This window comes from Sorex araneus, chromosome X (genome assembly GCF_027595985.1).
Source record: "Sorex araneus isolate mSorAra2 chromosome X, mSorAra2.pri, whole genome shotgun sequence".
Taxonomy (NCBI): domain Eukaryota; kingdom Metazoa; phylum Chordata; class Mammalia; order Eulipotyphla; family Soricidae; genus Sorex; species Sorex araneus.
The window spans coordinates 233944197-233961650 of record NC_073313.1 but is presented as its reverse complement, the minus strand read 5'-3'; the positions used below and the strand labels follow the sequence as shown (position 1 = coordinate 233961650).

The 17454-nt window shown below is 39.7% G+C and overlaps 1 protein-coding gene across 13 annotated transcripts in view; it reads left to right on the top strand.

Annotated features, from left to right (window-relative positions):
* Positions 1-14474, top strand: part of ORC2 (origin recognition complex subunit 2) — a 53070-nt gene extending 38596 nt beyond the window's left edge. For all 13 annotated transcript variants that reach the window (XM_055122667.1, XM_055122659.1, XM_055122666.1 and 10 more), the window contains 3 exons: positions 7535-7596; positions 10494-10612; positions 11752-14474. In XM_055122667.1, the coding sequence (XP_054978642.1) occupies positions 7535-7596; positions 10494-10612; positions 11752-11838 (268 nt within the window). In that variant the 3' untranslated portion in view covers positions 11839-14474. The remainder of the gene's footprint in view (positions 1-7534; positions 7597-10493; positions 10613-11751) is intronic.
* Positions 14475-17454: the final 2980 nt, after the last annotated feature.

The following is a 17454-nucleotide window of genomic DNA, read 5'->3' as shown; positions in this document are numbered from 1 at the left end:
ATATCTGCCGCCCCCTCCCACCTCCCCAGTCCCCACCCTTGTACGTGATAAGTTTCACTTCGTTTACGCTTTATCTCGATTACATTCCATGTTTCAACACACAACTCACTACCGTTGCTGGGGTTTCCCCCCAAAAAGAAAAAGACAGTCCTATTGCCAAGGAAGCATTTGATAGAAGATTTTACTTAAAATTTGATGCATATTTTATTTATTTTGGGGGGCGGCCAGGAAGGGGCCCACACTTGACAGTGTTTAGAGCTCACTCCTGACTGCACCCAGGGATCACTCCTGGCAGGGCTCAGAGGACCATATGGGGTGCAATGAACTGAACCTGGGTATAGGCAGGTTCTCAATCTGCTGTACTGTCTCTCCAGCCCTAGACATTTTAAGTTGTGTATTGGATATTATAATTCATTGATTATTTATCATAAGTTCTTTTTATTTAAAATTGCTTTTTATTTTTGCTTAGATTTTTATTTTATGTTCTTTTAAAATATTTTTTCTCTTTGATTTTGGTTTATACTCGATTATATTCACGGCTTACTCCTGGCTCTGTGCTCACAGAAATACCTGTGACACCTGGATCAAACCAGGGTTAGCTGTGTGCAAGGCAAGTGCCTTAATCTCTGTACTATCTTTTCAGCCCCCCATTTTTTTCAAAGTTTCATTTGAACATTCTGATTTAAATATGGGGTCCTTTACATGAAGGAGCACATTTCATGATCTTCACAGACTTATATTTTTTTTTGGTGGGAGGGATTGGTTTTTGGCTCACCCCCAGGGGTGGTCAGGGCTTATTTCTGCCTTTGCACTCAGGAATCACATATTACAGGGATCAGGGGTTAAACCCACATGCAAGTTGGCCACATGCAAGGCAAACACCCTATCTAATGTACTATCATCCAACTCTTCAAGATCAGTATTAAGGTCTGTAGTTGTGCTTACTTTTTTTTTTTCTTTTTGGGTCACACCTGGTGATGCACAGGGGTTACTCCTGGCTCATGCACTCAGGATTACTCCTGGCGGTGCTCAGGGGACCATATGGGATGCTGGGAATCAAACCCGGGTTGGCCGCGTGCAAGGCAAATGCCCTACCCGCTGTGCTATTGCTCCAGCCCCGTTGTGCCTACTTTTGAAGTGTGATAGTCATGTTTCCAAGCACTTTCTTTTTCTTCCATTCGAATTCTTTAAGGCATAAGCTCACTTGGTAGAGAATCATCCTCAGGTCACTTTTTTTTTTTAAATTATTTTATTTATTTATTTTATTTTATTATTATTTTTTGCTTTTTGGGTCACACCCAGCAACACACAGGGGTTATTCCTGGCTCTGCACTCAGGAATTACCCCTGGAGGTGCTCAGGAGACCATATGGGTTGCTGGGAATCGAACCCGGGTCGGCCACATGCAAGACAAACGCCCTACCCACTGTGCTATTGCTCCAGTCACTTTTGTTTTTATTGTGGCGGGGAGCAGGTTGGCTTGGGCCTCACCTGGTGGTGCGTAGGTCACCTGGGATATTTCCTTGTGATCTTGGGTGTATGGAATAGGTCTGCAGGTCAGGGGCTTACTGGTCATCAGTAGATATATCTTGCCACCTGAGAGGCGACCCTATGGGCTGAGTACAGGTTCCTCATGCAGGAAGCCTGAATTTCGTCCTTGGCACCCCCTGATCCCCTGGGCACTCAATGTATGTCCCTCACTTAAAAAACAAAAACTTTTTTAAAAACTTTTCTCTTTTTTTTTTTTTTTTGCATTTTGGATCACACCCGGCAATGCTAAGGGCTTCTTCCTGGCTCTGCACTCAGGAATCACTCCTGGCAATGCTCGGGTGAGCCTATGGGATGCTGGGGATTGAGCTCAGGTTGGCTGCAAGCAAGGCAAATGCCCTCCCTGCTGTCCTATCACTCCAACCCTTGAAACAATTCTATTTATTTGTTTATTTGTTTGTTTGTTTGTTTATTTATTTATTGGTTTTTGGGTCACACCCGGCGATGAACAGGGGTTACTCCTGGCTCTGCACTCAGGAATCACTCAGGGGACCATATGGGATTCTGGGAACCGAACCCGGGTCGGGCGGCGTGCAAGGCAAATGCCCTCCCCGCTGTGCTATCATCGCTCCAGCCCCAACCCTTGAAACAATTTTTTTTTTTTAATTTATGGTTTAAGGGACCAGAGTGGACTGGAGCCCTAGCACAGTGGGGAGGGCATTTGCCTTGCACACGGCTGACCTGAGTTCGATTCCTCCGTCCCTCTCGGAGAGCCTGGCAAGCTACCAAGAACATCCCGCGTGCATGGCAGATCCTGGCAAGCTACCCGTGGCATATTTGATATGCCAAAAGCAGTAAGAACAAGTCTCACAATGGAGACACTACTGGTGCCTGCTCGAGCAAATCGATGAACAACAGGACGACAGTGCTACAGTGCTACAGTTAATGGCACAGAGATTATGTCCAAATCTGCTGAGCTCCAAAGCTTATATATTCAAAATCTTTGTGTAATGTCTCTAGGGAACCTTTTTTTTTTTTTTTTTTTGGCTGAGCTGAGGATCCAAATTCAGGGCCTCACACATGCAAGGCAAATGCTTTACCACTGCATACTGTCCCTCCAGTAAATTCCTTTGAGCCTCCTAACCAAAAGGCATATCTGAATTAATAGAAGATATGAATATCTGGATACCACATAAGGCAACAAACATAAATTATTAATCATTTAGAAGAGTTCTTGGTACCAAACTGTCCTTATCTCAAAAATGTAAAATTCTGGGCCAGAGAGAGAATGCAGCAAGTAGGGTGCTCACTCCCCTTGCATGAGACCAACCAAGGTTCCATTCCTACCACCATATATAGTCCCCTGAGCTCCACCAGTAGTGATCCTTGAGCACTGCTGGTTGTGGCCCCAAAACAAAAAACTGACAAAAAAAAATAGTGAAATTCTGTACATGTTTTTAATGAAAACAGTGTTGAAATACAACAAAGTTTGTTGAGAATAGATATTTAAGGTTTAAGTAGAAGAGGAAAAATGTGTGTTCTTTTTAAAATTTTCTTTTTTTTAAATTTTTGGGCCACACCTCATTGTGCTCAGTGAGCACTCCTATAGGGCTCAGGAGCCCAGTGGGGTGCCAGGGATTGAACTCAGATTGCCATGTACAAGGCAAGTGCCCTGCTGTTGTGAGTATTTTAAGACTGGGCTAGAGCAATAGTACAGTAGACAGGGTGCTTACCTTGCACATGGCTCACCCAAGTTCAATTCCTGGTATCCACATCCCAAGCCCTGCCTTGGGTAATCCCTGAGTACAGGGCCAGGAGTAACCCCAAAACAAACAGAAATCTCTTGTGCTACCCCTGAGAACCACCAGAGCCTCTCCTAAGCAAAGAACCAGGAATAGCTTCTTAGTATGAGTTGTTGTGGTCTCAAAACAAAATTAAAGAGCTAGCAAGGGTCTTGAGCAATAGTACAGTGGGTAAAGTATTTGCCTTGCGTGTGGCTGACCTGCGTTCGATCTCTGGTATCCCATATGGTACCATGAGCACTGCCAGGAGCAATTCCTTAGCACAGAGCCAGGAGTAACCCCTGAGTATCACAAGGTGTGATCCAAAAAGCAAAAAATTTAAAAATTAAAAAAATAAAAAGCTAGCAATACCTCCCACGCTAGAAATGTTTTAGATCTAAATATATGTGTAAATAATTTTTGTATGTTTTAAATTTTATAGAAAATTTGGTGTCTTTGTTTTTTAAATTCTTTTATGGTGTTGAGGATCAAACCAAGGGTCTTACACCTCCAAAGCAAGTGTGTGCTCTACCACTGAGCCACATTCCCAGACCCAAACAATATTTTTTTCTCTTTGGTGTTTGGGCCACATTTGGCGGAGCTGAGGGCTTACTTCTGTCTCTTTGATCAGGGATCACTCCTGTTGAGGCATGGGGTACCATATATAGTTCTGGGAATTAAACATATATATGCAAGGCAAGCGCCCTACCCACTATATTTTCTCTCTGGCAGCCCAAAGAGTTTAAAGAGCCCCATAAGGACATTCCTGTTCAAAATGACACAATAAATAGCACTGTAGCACTGTTGTCCTGTTGTTCATCAATTTGCCCAAGCGGGCACCAGTAATGTCTCCATTGTGAGACTTGTTACTGTTTTTGGCATATCAAATATGCCACAGGTAGCTAGCCAGGCTCTGCCATGTGGGCGGGATACTCTTGGTACCTTGCTGGGCTGTCCGAGAGGGACGAAGGAATTGAACCCGGGTCGGCTGCTTGCAAGGGAAACGCTCTACCTGCTGTGCTATCACTCCAGTCTGGCACAATAAATATACACATTAATCCATCCCCTTTTATTCCAAACATTATGCAGTGGTAGCCATATTTACCATTATATATATAAACAGCAACAAAAGAAAAGATAAAGCCACACACAATGAAAAAACCTTAAAGTAATGCAGTTATTATAATACAGTCATAAAGCAATCAGAGTTGAGTCTAGAGTTGTAACAGATATAGAAACAGTATTGGCAGCCAGGAATTTGACTGCTGTATATAACAGTGTTGTGATGTTGGTTTTTGTGCAGACCTGTATGTTTTTGTTGAGGATAAATTAAAAAAGCGTGTAAAGCAATACTTAAAAAAAAATAAGTATGCAAATTTATATTGACACACAAATAAAAATTTTTATACATGTGAAAATAAGAAATACCTATTTCAGTATAGTACTGACGATAGTACTTAAAGAAGGAAGGGTAGAGATAAGAGGTACATAGGAATTTACTTTTAACTCAGTTTTATTATTTTTAAATTTTCACTTTCTTTCAAACGTGTTTATTTTAATTTCCTGATTCTGCGACCTTCCCTTCATTGTTTTATGTGATAGTGTTGCCATGACTATGGTCAGATGTGTCTTCAGTAGTGCTCACTCAGGGTTTTTAATTGTACCACCATGAATTACAGAGTTATGAAGTAATTTATGATTGAGATTCAAGTGTCCAGTGTTTTAACACCAGACCCTTCACTGCTGTAATATAAATATTTTTAGCACTACTTAAATGTGTGCTGACCTCCACTGATGGTTTTGTAACATAGTTCAAATTTTTGGTTCATTCTGCCATTCTGCAAAACCCAGTATTATTTAATGTTTATTTTATGGGAATATTAATTAGTCAAATATCTTAACCAGGAGGCTAGAGGGAGTGATAGCACAGTGGGTAGGGTGTTTGCCTTGCACGTGGCTGACCTGGGTTTGATTCCCAGCATCCCAGGTGGTCCCCCGAGCACTGCCAGGAGTAATTCCTGAATACATGAACCAGGAGTAACCCCTATACATCGCCAGATGTGACCCAAAAAGAAAAAAAAATTAAACTAAAAAATAAAATATAATAGCACATCACTGTAGCACTGTCGTCCCATTGTTTATCGATTTATTTGAGCAGGCAACAGTAACGTCTCCATTGTGAGACTTGTTACTGTTTTTGGCATATCAAATATGCCACAGGTAGCTTGCTAGGCTCTGCCATTTGGGCAGGATACTCTTGGTAGCTTGCCGGGCTCTCCGAGAGGGACGGAGAAATCGAACCTGGGTTGGCCACTTGCGAGGCAAATGCCCTACCTGCTATGCTATTGCTCCAGTCCAAAATACAATAAAAACAAAAAAAAAATTTTTAAATATCTTAACCAAAAGTTATCTGTGGAGTAAAGTAGCATTACTTTATAATAAAACAATTGTTTCAAAATATGCTTATAATAATTATTTACTACAGTATCATATAATTGAAAATGCAGGAGTTTAAAATGTTTATCATGGGGCCAGAGAAGTAGTATAATGGCTGAGGTTCATGATTTGCATGTGGCTGACCCCGATTCTATCTCCTCACCACACAGTCCCATGAAATTGCCTGGTGTAGCCCTGGAGGCTCCTGCGCATTTCCAGAGCAGCCCCCAGTAATCCCTGGTACCTCCAGTCTCTGCTGGAGGGCCTGAACAGCACCATATCCTATAACTCTTACATTGAACCACGAGCCTAATTATCCAGGTATTGCCAAGAGGGACCCCCAGGCCTCCAGTCTCCTTGGGAGACTCCAAGAATTCTTAAATACTTGCCACATTCAAGACTCCTGGAAATCTTTAATACTGCTTCCAGACTCATAATTCTGCTTTAAAATATGAAAAATTATGTTCAGTTTTATGAACATAATGTAAAATTGAGGAAAATGTTAAATTTGATAAACAGTGTCCATTAGGGGCTGATGGTATAGTGGGTAAGGCATTTGTCTTGCATGTGGCCGACCCGGGTTCAATTCCCAGCATCCCATATGGTCCCCTGAGCACCTCCAGGGGTAATTCCTGAGTGCAGAGCCAGGAGTAACCCCTGTGCAATGCCAGGTGTGACCCAAAAAGCAAAAAAAAAAAAAAAAAATTTATTTGAGGGGCCAGAGCAATAGTTAGTGGGTAGGGCTTTTGCCTTGCATGTGGCCTACCTGGTTCAATCCTCAGCATCCCATATGGTCCCCAGTACCACCAGGAGTAATTACTGAGTGCAGAGCCAGGAGTAACCCTTGAGCATCACAGATTGTAGCTTCTAAAGAAAACAAACAAACAAAAATATTGCTTTGGGACCTAGAGAGATAAAACTTGTTTAAGGTGCTTGCCTTGCAGACAGCTGACCTTGATTTAATCCCTGGCACCAAATATGGTCTCCTGAGCACAACTAGGAGTGATCACTGAAGACAGACCCAGGAGTAAGCCATGAGGAAGGGGGGGGGGGTGACAGGAAAGGCTCAGAGGCAGAGCACTTGCCTTGCATGTGTGAGGCCCCTGTGTTTAATCCCCAGCAACACAAACAACAGTAACAATTGTTTAGGAAGAACTTTTTATTTAAATTTTTTATTTAAATTTTATTTATTTATTTTTTGGCTTTTTTGGATCACACCTGGCTATACTCAGGGGTTACTTCTGGCTCTGCAATCAGGAATCACTCCTGGCAGTGCTCAGGAGACCATATGGGATGCCCGGGATGGAACTCGGGCTGGCTGCGAAGACAACGCCCTACCCGCTGTACTATCGTCTGGCCCCAAGGAAGAATTTTTCAGACATGTGGAAGTCAATAAATGATATATAATACCATGTCTAAAAAATATAAATGCATGGATTTATTTTTCTTCATTGCCTCATTTTCATAAATATTTAAGAAAGCATTCACAGATATCTCCACAGCAGATGTTAATAACTTATTTTAGAGTTCTGGGATTAATATTTCCTCTTCATATTGTTCAGATTTTATTATGTATTTCCAAGTTTTCGGTAATGAACTAACCTGTAGTATGAGGAGAGGGAAAAAATATTTCTGGATTTATCGTAAAACGATATTAAAAACTTTTCCTTTTCAAGTACTCCAGTGATATGTTATGCTGTATCTTGAAGAAAAGAATAGAATAGTACAGCCAGGAAATGTATTTTAACTTCTCTATGTGTATTTTACTTCTTGCTGTTAATCTTTTGACATTGGCATTCTGGATTAAAATTCCTGTTTGTTTTTCTCTAGGGGGATTTTCAGGCTACTAATAAAGTATCAGCTGGAAAACCAGGATAACTCTGCTTACAATGGTATACAATATTTATGTTATTAAATTGACTTTTGTTTCGACCTCTGAATTTTATTTTCTGAAATCATTATTATAGCATTATAGTTTGTCACAGCAGTGACTGCAGTGAGTAAATGTTTTGCTCTCTGACTAGTGTGTCTATCACATAGCAAAATTTTAAGTAATCCTAAAGATGCACTCTTGAACAGGCTGTTTGTCAGTGTACATTGAAAAGAGAAGCCCAGCTTATTTTTAAAATCTGAACATTAACCATGGATATTTGTTTACTAATTATGTATATTTCATATAATGGGCACCTTAGATTTTCTTTCTTTCCTTTGCAAAAAATAGTATTAATTTAAGCAAACACTTTATTATTGCTATTTTTTATTCCAGTGCCACATTTGGTAGAGCCTAGGGGCTAATTCTAGCTCAGTGCTCAGGGGGTTGCTCCTGGCAGTGCTTGAGACACCATGCAATGCTGGGGATCAAACCTAGAACTCTTAACTGCAAAAGCATGCTCCCCGATGCCCTAAACACACATTGTAATAACTATTCAGATACCATTCTTATTCATAGTCTTTAAAAGGCAGCATTGAGGGGGCCAGAGAGATAGTACTGCAGGTAAGGCTCTTGCCTTACTTATTTTGAGCTTATGCTCAAATCCAACACCACATTTCATCCCCTGAGTACCGCCAGGAAAATCCCTAAAAACAGAGCCAGGAATAAGTCCTGAGCACTGCCAGATGCGGTTCATAAAGAATTTCGCATTGTCCACTCTGTATTATTCTGCTTATATTGGGGCCAGAACTAAGTACAATAGCTAGGGTGCTTGCCTTACATGTGACCAACCTAGATTTGATCCCTGGCACACCATATTGTCCCCAGGCCCTTCTGGAGGGATCCCTGAACACAGAGCCAGGATAAACCCTGAGCATCACCAGCTGTGCCCTTCCCCCCAAATAAAAAAAACTGCATATGTTGATGGAATAAAATACACACTAAAATAGATGGAGTGAAGTAGACAGTCTAATAGATGGGATGTTTCATGCATGAAACCTACCATTAACAGTATTCTAAATATGGCGCTTAAATGAAATACTTATTTAAAAAAAACCCCAACAACTCTGACATTAAGTAGTTGCATGCTGACTCCTTTCAACCAGTGAATTCTCTTTTAAAAAATATACTCTTGGGGCTGGAGTGATAACACAGGGGGTAGGGCGTTTGCATTGCACATGGCCGACCCAGTTTTGATTCCCAGCATCCCATATGGTCTCCTGAGCACCGCCAGGAGTAATTCCTAAGTGCAGAGCCAGGAGTAACCCCTGTGCATCGCTCAGTCTGACACAAAAAGCAAATATATATATACACATACATACACACACATATATACATATGTGTGTGTGTGTGTGTGTACTCTTGGGGCCGGAGCAATGGTACAGCGAGTAGGGCATTTGCCTTGAAGGCAGCCAACCCAGGTTCAATCCCCTAGCATCACATATGGTCCCCCAAGCATTGCTTGGAGTAATTCCTGAGTGTAGAGCCAGAAGTAACCCCTCAGCATTGCTGGATATGACCCAAAAAGCAAAAAAAATAAATAAATGCACTCTCTCTCTCTCTCTCTCTCTCTCTCTCTCTCTCTCTCTCTCTCTCTCTCTCTCTCACACACACACACACACACACACACTCTTTTGGGGTTAGAGCGGTAGTACAGTGGCTAGGCCTCTTGCTTTACATGTGGCAGACCTGATTCAATTCCCCAGCACCCTGTATGAACTGGGGAGCACCACTAAGAGTGATCCCCGAGCAGAGCTGGGAGTAAGCCCAGAGCACAGCTCAGTGTGCCAACACCCCAAAATGTTTTTTTTATAATTTAAAAATGCACTCTACAGTATTTAATATGTGAGTATTTTCTAGTTTTGTTTCTTCTGGCAGTAATTTTTCAGTACTTTATAATTTGTTTTTTTGTGTGGGGTTAAAAAGTTATTTTTTTTAATAATTTATTGATTTTTTAATTAGTGAGTCACAGTGAGGGTACAGTTACAGATTCACACATTTTCGTGCTTGTTTTACCCTCATACAATGTTCGAGAGCCCATCCCTCCACCAGTGTCCATTCTCCACCACTTATAAACCCAGTATCCCTCCCACCTCCCTATCCCATCCCCCCACCCCACTCCGCCTCTGTGGCAGAGCATTCCAATTTGTTCTCTCTCTCTCCTTTTGGTTGTCGTGGTTTGCAATAGGGGTATTGAGTGGCCATCAATACCCCTAGTCTACTTTCAGCGTGCATCTCCTTCCCCGCTCGGGATTTCCAATCACATTTTACTTGGTGTTCCCTTCTCTATCTGGGATGACTTTCCCCCAGCGTGTGAGGCTAGCTTCCAAGCCATGGAGACAAACTCCTGATACTATAAACTACTATTCTTGGGTATTAGTCTCCTACTCTGCCATTTTAGATTCCACAGATGAGTGCAATCTTTCTACATCTGTCCCTCTCTTTCTGGCTCATTTCACTTGGCATGATACTTTCCATGTTGAACCACTTATATGCAAAGTTCATGACTCCATTTTTTCTAACAGCTGCATAGTATTCCATTGTATAGATGTACCAAAGTTTCTTTAACCAGTCATTTTTTCTTGGGCACTCGGGATTTTTCCAGATTCTGGCTATTGTAAACAGTGCCGCGATGAATATATAAGTGTAGATGTCATTTCGACTGTACTTTTTTGCCTCTCCAGGATATATTCCCAGAAGTGGTATTGCTGGGTCAAATGGAAGCTCAATTTCTAATACTTTATAATTTCTTTAACATACTATGGCAGTAATAAAATTTTTGTTTGTTATTAGTATCTAATGTGGGTGATCATATTTTAAATTCTTTCTTAAATCTATCTCTCCTTTTGAACTCTCCAGGACTTTCTTTTCAAGATTTTTACCAGCAGTGTCGCGAGGCATTTCTTGTGAATAGTGATCTTACACTTCGAGCCCAGCTAACTGAATTTAGGGACCACAAGCTCATAAAAACAAAGAAGGTAATTACGACTTTGAAATTAAAGCATTGCATGTGAGGAATAGTATAACTTGTTTAAAGTAGGCCTTTGATTCAAATCTAGTTATGAAACAGGCTCTGTGATTGGTCACAAGACTCCATTTAGGTAATATACCAGTTGAATTCTGTAAAAATTGAACAGAGCAAAAAATAATACTGAGTTCTTATCCAGACTAATAGAAAATTCAAGTAATTTTGTTCTTTTTTCCCTTATGTCTTCTCCCCATTTCATTAATCTGGTCTATATTTATTGAGCACTATATATCATATATATCATATCATACTATATATAATACAGTGTACTAAGTATTGGGATACAATAAAACTTAACTCCTTTTTTAAATTTTTTTTTATTAATTTATTTTATTGAATCACCGTGTGGAAAGTTACAATGCTTTCAGGTTTAAGTCTCAGTTATACAATGCTCGAACACCCATCCCTTCACCAGTACACATATTCTACCACCAAGAATCACAGTATACCTCCCCCTCACCCCCCCACCTCCCCAGAACCCCACCCCACCTGTGTAACTGGTAAATTTCATTTTACTTTCACTTTACTTTGATTACATTCAATATTTCAACAAAAACTCACTATTATTAAAACCTAACTCCTTTTTTCACAGAGCTAAAAATATTGGAGGAGGGGCTGGAGCGATAGTACAGTGAGTGCAAAGCCAGGAGTAACCCCTGTGCATCACTGGGTGTGATCCAAAAAAGCAAATTATATATATATGTGTGTATATATATATATATATATGAAAATGACATCATAAATATATAAATATATATAGTTTTAACTGTTTAGTAGGTTTATGATTCTGAAGGATTAAAATTCATGGATTTGATCTAATTATGATCAGAAAAGACCACTGAGCTGAGATGTAAAGGAAGAACGGGAGAGAACTATCAGGGAGGGAAGGAAAGAGTGTTCCAAGCATGAATTACATATAAAGAGACCCTTGAAGTAAAAGAAAGCCAGCATAACATAAGAAAAGGACACCCTTTTGCATTAATTATGTTGACATAAAATATGAAGAAAATAAAATTCATTTTTTACTGAACAGGATTTAGATATATCTCTTACAAATGACTAACACTGAAGATATTTTCCATCTTACAGGGAACTGATGGAGTGGAATATTTATTAATTCCCGTTGACAATGGAACGTTGACTGATTTCCTGGAAAAGGAAGAGGATGATTCTTGAAGCTATCCTGTATTCTTAAATTTTCTATGGAAAGGTTGCCACTGCTCCAAAGTGTTGTGTTTACAGCCAACATCAGACTATCTCCTCCAGTATACAGAATTTAAGTTGGATGGATGAAGATGTCATGAATTAGAAGCTTGATTGGCCTGGCTGGTGTACCATCTCTAGTGCTGTACAACGATCCTCAAAAGAAAATGTGCCTTTCATTCATTACCTCTCTGGAGACTTGTTAGAGTGAATAGTATGCTCAGGGACTATTTGAAATCAGATGTTTTTTAATTGCTTTATACAAGATGATAATCCTAATTTTTTGGAGGACTTTTTAGCACTCTTGGAGCTAGTTATTTGTAAATGTGCTTGTTCTAGAGTGTGAAGTTAAAAAAAAGATTGACATCACATAAATCTGCTTTATTTGCTATTCTGTGTGTCAGAACTGGTTAGTATAATGGAGAAGGCAGATAACTCTTCCTGTTTTCTGAAACTGCTTCACAAAACACATGTAAGTTTATAGCAGAGTAGTTTGAATCTAGTATTTTTCCTTTTTTTGGATTTGGACTACATACTGGTCTGGGAGAGGGAGGGAGTGTGACACAGTATTCAGTTGGGATAGTAAGAAAGCAAAGCAAGTATGTAGGGCGTATACCCAGTCATCCTAGGAACTAGTGCATAGACAATAAATCGTGAAATTCAGAACCGTTAATGTCTGTGTCGTCAGCTTCAGAATACCTGGCCTGGTGAGAGGCCAGGCTAGAGAATTACAGTTCTGAATTATGTTTCATATATGAAAGCAGAAAAACATTTTTTTCTTGTATAGTGATATACTTTCCTTAAATAACAAGTAAATGAGCATTATATTAATGGCTGCCTTTAAGTTGATCTTGATTTCTCTATTAAGTTGACTAAAAAACTCACTATAATTCTTTTTTAAAATGATGATTTCAACCCTCCTAAATATTTCTCTGGAAAGAAAGGCTAACTTTGGCCAGTGCAGTCAGCTTATAGTCTTTCATGCTCCCTAAAATATGTCATACTTGGAAGTCAAAATAAAGTAGTTAAAATATCATTGTTGTGAAGTATGGAGTACATCACATTTTTTCTTCATACTTTGTATATTATTTTTATGAAACTATTTCCCAAAATGCTAAAAAATATATATTTTTGTGACATAAAGTCCATGTATTAAGGATTAAGCTGAGATATCAAAATATTTAAGCAAATCATTCATGAATATGATTCTTCTAAAAAGTTTTTTAAAATTTGTACCAAAAGGGGTATTTAATAAAAAGTGAATTTCTTTCCTAGTACCCGATGTAGTTTTTTGTTTTTAGCTTTTTATCTATACCTGGTGGTGCAGACCAGCTTACTCCTGGCTCTGTGCTCAGGGATTATTCCTTGCATGCAAGGCAAGTACCCTACCTGCTATACTATCTCTTCAGCCCTACTTGATCCAATCAGTGGTATCCTTTCAGAGATACTTATGTACATATAAGAATAGTTGTCTTTGTCTTCTTTTAAAAAGACAAATGATAGCATATACTTGCTGTTTTGCACGTTTCTTTTTTTGCTATGTCTAGTCTATAATAATGTACTATGTAAATACGTGTGTATGTGTGTGTATGTGTGTGTGTATGTTTTTGTGTATACACACAGATCCTTTAAGGTCTAATGTGCAAAATTTGGATTTGCTTTTAATACCTACTGGTTTATTTTTATAATTGTTGTGTCTGCTCTTTTCAAGCAGAATGTGTCGATAGTCTTTACTAATAATAAATTAAGCCAATTTGGATATTATCACTTTTTAAAATGTACATTATGGCTTTATACTAAAAATATTTCAGGAGTGCTTCATAAAAATATATAATGCCTCTTACAGATCTGATGAAGGTCTTAGCACAATTATATGCTCTTCAGTAGTATTTCAGAATCAGTGTTCCTTGATGCTCAAATTTTGAGTGTTATTTACTTCTGTTAAATTGAACAAACCTGAAATCTTGACAGAATTTTCTGGCTGTTCTTAATAAAAATGGCAAAATAAACAGGCTAAAAACAAGTACAGGATATAGAACAAACTCATTACATTCTACAACTGGTATAATAACGAATTCCTACATCAGTTCTTATGATACTGGGTTGTTCTTATCATGTTTGTCATTTTAGTAGATAAACATTTCATTCATAACAAAAATCAGTGAGTTGGGAATGGCTAAGAGGTCTTGATTAACTTTATATTTTATAGTTACTAACTGCCCCCTCTCCTCTAGGCTAACTGGAAAGTGGAGCCAGTGGCATTGTTCAGAATGTATTATCCTGTTAGCCCTGAATAGCCATCAGAGAGGAGGGTCATGAGAATCTGCCTAACCAGTGTGTATGCTCCTACATACCTTTAGGGTGAATAGTTATGTCAGTGACTTTGTGCTGGGGCCTTTTGTAATTTTTGTAATTACTTGATTTCTTCCTTAGGAGTCTCTCACATTTGATTTTTGGAATTGCTGTTAAATTATTTCATTCATGTTTGTTGACCTTTTACTACATAGGCTTTGTGATAGTCAGTTGTGAGGACATGATGATAAAATATAAAGGTTTAATTAACATTATAGTATCATGAATGTGTTGAATAAAGTAAATTTAAAATATCATTGCTATGGAAAATATAACTTGAAGCGTAAGTGAAACCTACAACTCTGCCAAATATTCAGAACAGTCTTGGCATATACACTTCGGCTGCAAGCCTGCCTATGCAAAGTGTGGTTTTCAAAATAAGCATTAGAGATGAGAGTCAGGAGGATTTGTCTAACAAGGGTGTGTGCTCCTAAATATCCTTGAGGTGAGTAGTTATATCAATGACTTTGTGCTGGGGCTTTTTGTAATTGTTTTCTTCCTTAGGAGAATCTCGCACATTTGGAGATGAATCAGCCTTTCTTGGGAGCTTGGAAAAGCCCAAGCTTTCCTTACATTATCTGAATCAAGTCTTGTTTCTTGCATCATCTGCATTTTATCTAAATCTCCAGATTCTCTTGTGTACCATCACATTTGAAGAGCAATGATACATACAACAGTCAGCAGGGCTGGAGCAATAGTACAGCAGATAGGGTATTTGCTTTGGTGTCTGCTAGGTTGCAGTCAATCTGGATTCGATCCCTGGCATCCCATATGGTCCTCTAAGCACCAGGAGTCATTCCTGAACATAGAGCAAGGAGTAACCCCTGAACATTGCCTGGTGTGACCCAAAAATAACTAAACAACAACAACAACAATAAAAACACAACTGTCAACGCCTTAAAACAGTTCAGAAAACATGACAAGAATTATTTTGGTGGGGCTGGAGCTATAGTACAGGGGGTAGGGTGTTTAACTTGCATGTGGCCGATCTGGGTTCGATCCCCAGCAATCCATATGGTCCTCGGAGCACTTCCAGGAGTGATTCCTGAGTGCAGAGCCAGGAGTAACCCCTGAGCATCTCCGGGTGTGACCGAAAATATATAAATATATATTGATAATTCTTTATTTTTAAAAACTATAAAGAATGTGGAGCCTGGGGTGTAGCTCAGTGGTAGAGTACATGACTGGCATGTGAGGCCCTGAGTTCAATCCTCTGCAACCCTGTAAAAAATATAGTAAGTGGTGTTGTAAGGAGGGTGTTTTCAGTTACTTATGAATATTAATTAGAATCCAGTAAAGAAGGTAAAAATTACAGTTACATCATCTAAAAACAAAAATCGCGCAAAAAGTCAGGTTGATAATCTCAAGGGGACTGGAGGGAAGCTGGCTCAAGTGATAGAGCACATGCCAGACATGGGCAGGGCCTTATGTTGGATGCTCAGCACTACATGCTCACAGCACCCTCACCCCTTTAAAATCTTAGAGGGGACCTCATTCCATTTGGACACCAATCCTTCATAGTTCCTTTATTGATGTTTTCTCCTCTTTGACTTTGGGCCTTCTTGGGATCCTTTGGTTCTCTAATTGGATTAAACCAAGGCTTCTTGAGTTTTTCCACTCTGGTCCCCATTTTGTAAGGGAAGTGCAACCAAACAAGTACTGCCAGAAAAACCTCAGATTCACTGTTTTAATTTTGTGTAATTTTGTGTCATTGTGTATTCAGAAAACTTGACTGTTGCCTATTTTTTCTCAGTACCACCACGTTGTTGTTGTTTTAAAAAACATTTTTATTAGTGAATCACTGTGAGGTACAGTTACAGACTTACAAACTTTTGTGCTTGCGTTTCAGTCATACAATGGTCAAGTACCCATTCCTTCACCAGTGCCCATCCTCCACCACCAATGGTCCCAGCATCCTCCCCACCACCCCCACCTTGTCTTCCCACCACCCCACCCAGCCTCTGTGGCACGGCATTCCCTTTTGCTCTCTCTCTCTCCTTTTGGGTGTTGTGATTTGCAGTAGAGGTATTAAGTGGCCATCATGTTTGGTCTATAGTCTACTTTAGGACCACCACATTGTTAAGTGAACCTCATTGTGCAACCACAAATTAATACTAGGGGTTAGTAGATTAATTTATGAACATTTCTTAAAGGTTCTTAGTAATCTGTAGTGCATCCGTATTATGAATGAACCACAAAGACTAGTTTGGAAATTAGGATTCCCAAATTCTCAAGTAGATTTCTATATCTGGTAGAGAAAGATCCTACAAAAGAAGTAAATGATTTTTTTTTTAAATTCATCCACCGTGAGGTACAGTAACAAACTTTCATGTTTGAGCTTCGATCATCTAGTCATCAAACACCCATTAGTCATCAAACATCCATCCTTCACCAGCGCATTTTCCACGACCAGAATCCCCGGTATGCCCCCCCCCCCCCACACCACCATTGCACACCTCCCCTGCCTGTGTGGGAATTTGCAAAATACTCTTTCTCTAGTTACCTTCGATATTTCAAGACCAGTCCTACCACCCCTTATACCTGCCGAAAATGCAATGCTAGAAAATGTGTTTTGTATTGCTGTCATGGATATGATATAATGTTATATAATATAACATAATGCTCTTGCGGCCACGGGCTCTAGGAATTCTAAGATTTTAATAATTAGGGTCTAAGAAATTGCTGCAGCAAGTTGCTCGGGTCCAAGATTCATTTGTGTCTCTGGATCATGGCCAGAGATTAAGTAGAAGGTGGGCATATGTGGCGTCATCTCAGAGTCCCATGGGATGGGGGAGAGGAGAAGGACCCACTCCTCCCCTGTCCCAAGAGACTTGTGATTTGCTGTCACCAACACTCGTATCTGGAGCTTCTCGATGACTTCTAGAAAATGGCAGCCGACAGGGCTCCTATAGGGCAGGCGGAAGGACAACACCTGCCCCCGTCTGGAGCAGCCCAGCGGAAAAGGCCTACTGCAAAGTCCAGGGCCATCTCTGCAGCAAGTTGCTAGAGTCTGAGATTCATTTGTGTGTCCAGCAAATGATTCTTATGCTTTCTTATTTTGGACAGAATTTTAAAGAATTTGCTTTTGTCATTACCAAAGTAAAGCTCATTGTCATTGTCATTCTGTTGCTCATCGATTTTGCTCAAGCGGGCACCAGTAACGTCTCCATTGTGAGACTTGTTACTGTTTTTGGCATGTAGATAAATTAGAAATAAGTATGAAAGCATTTAAAATTT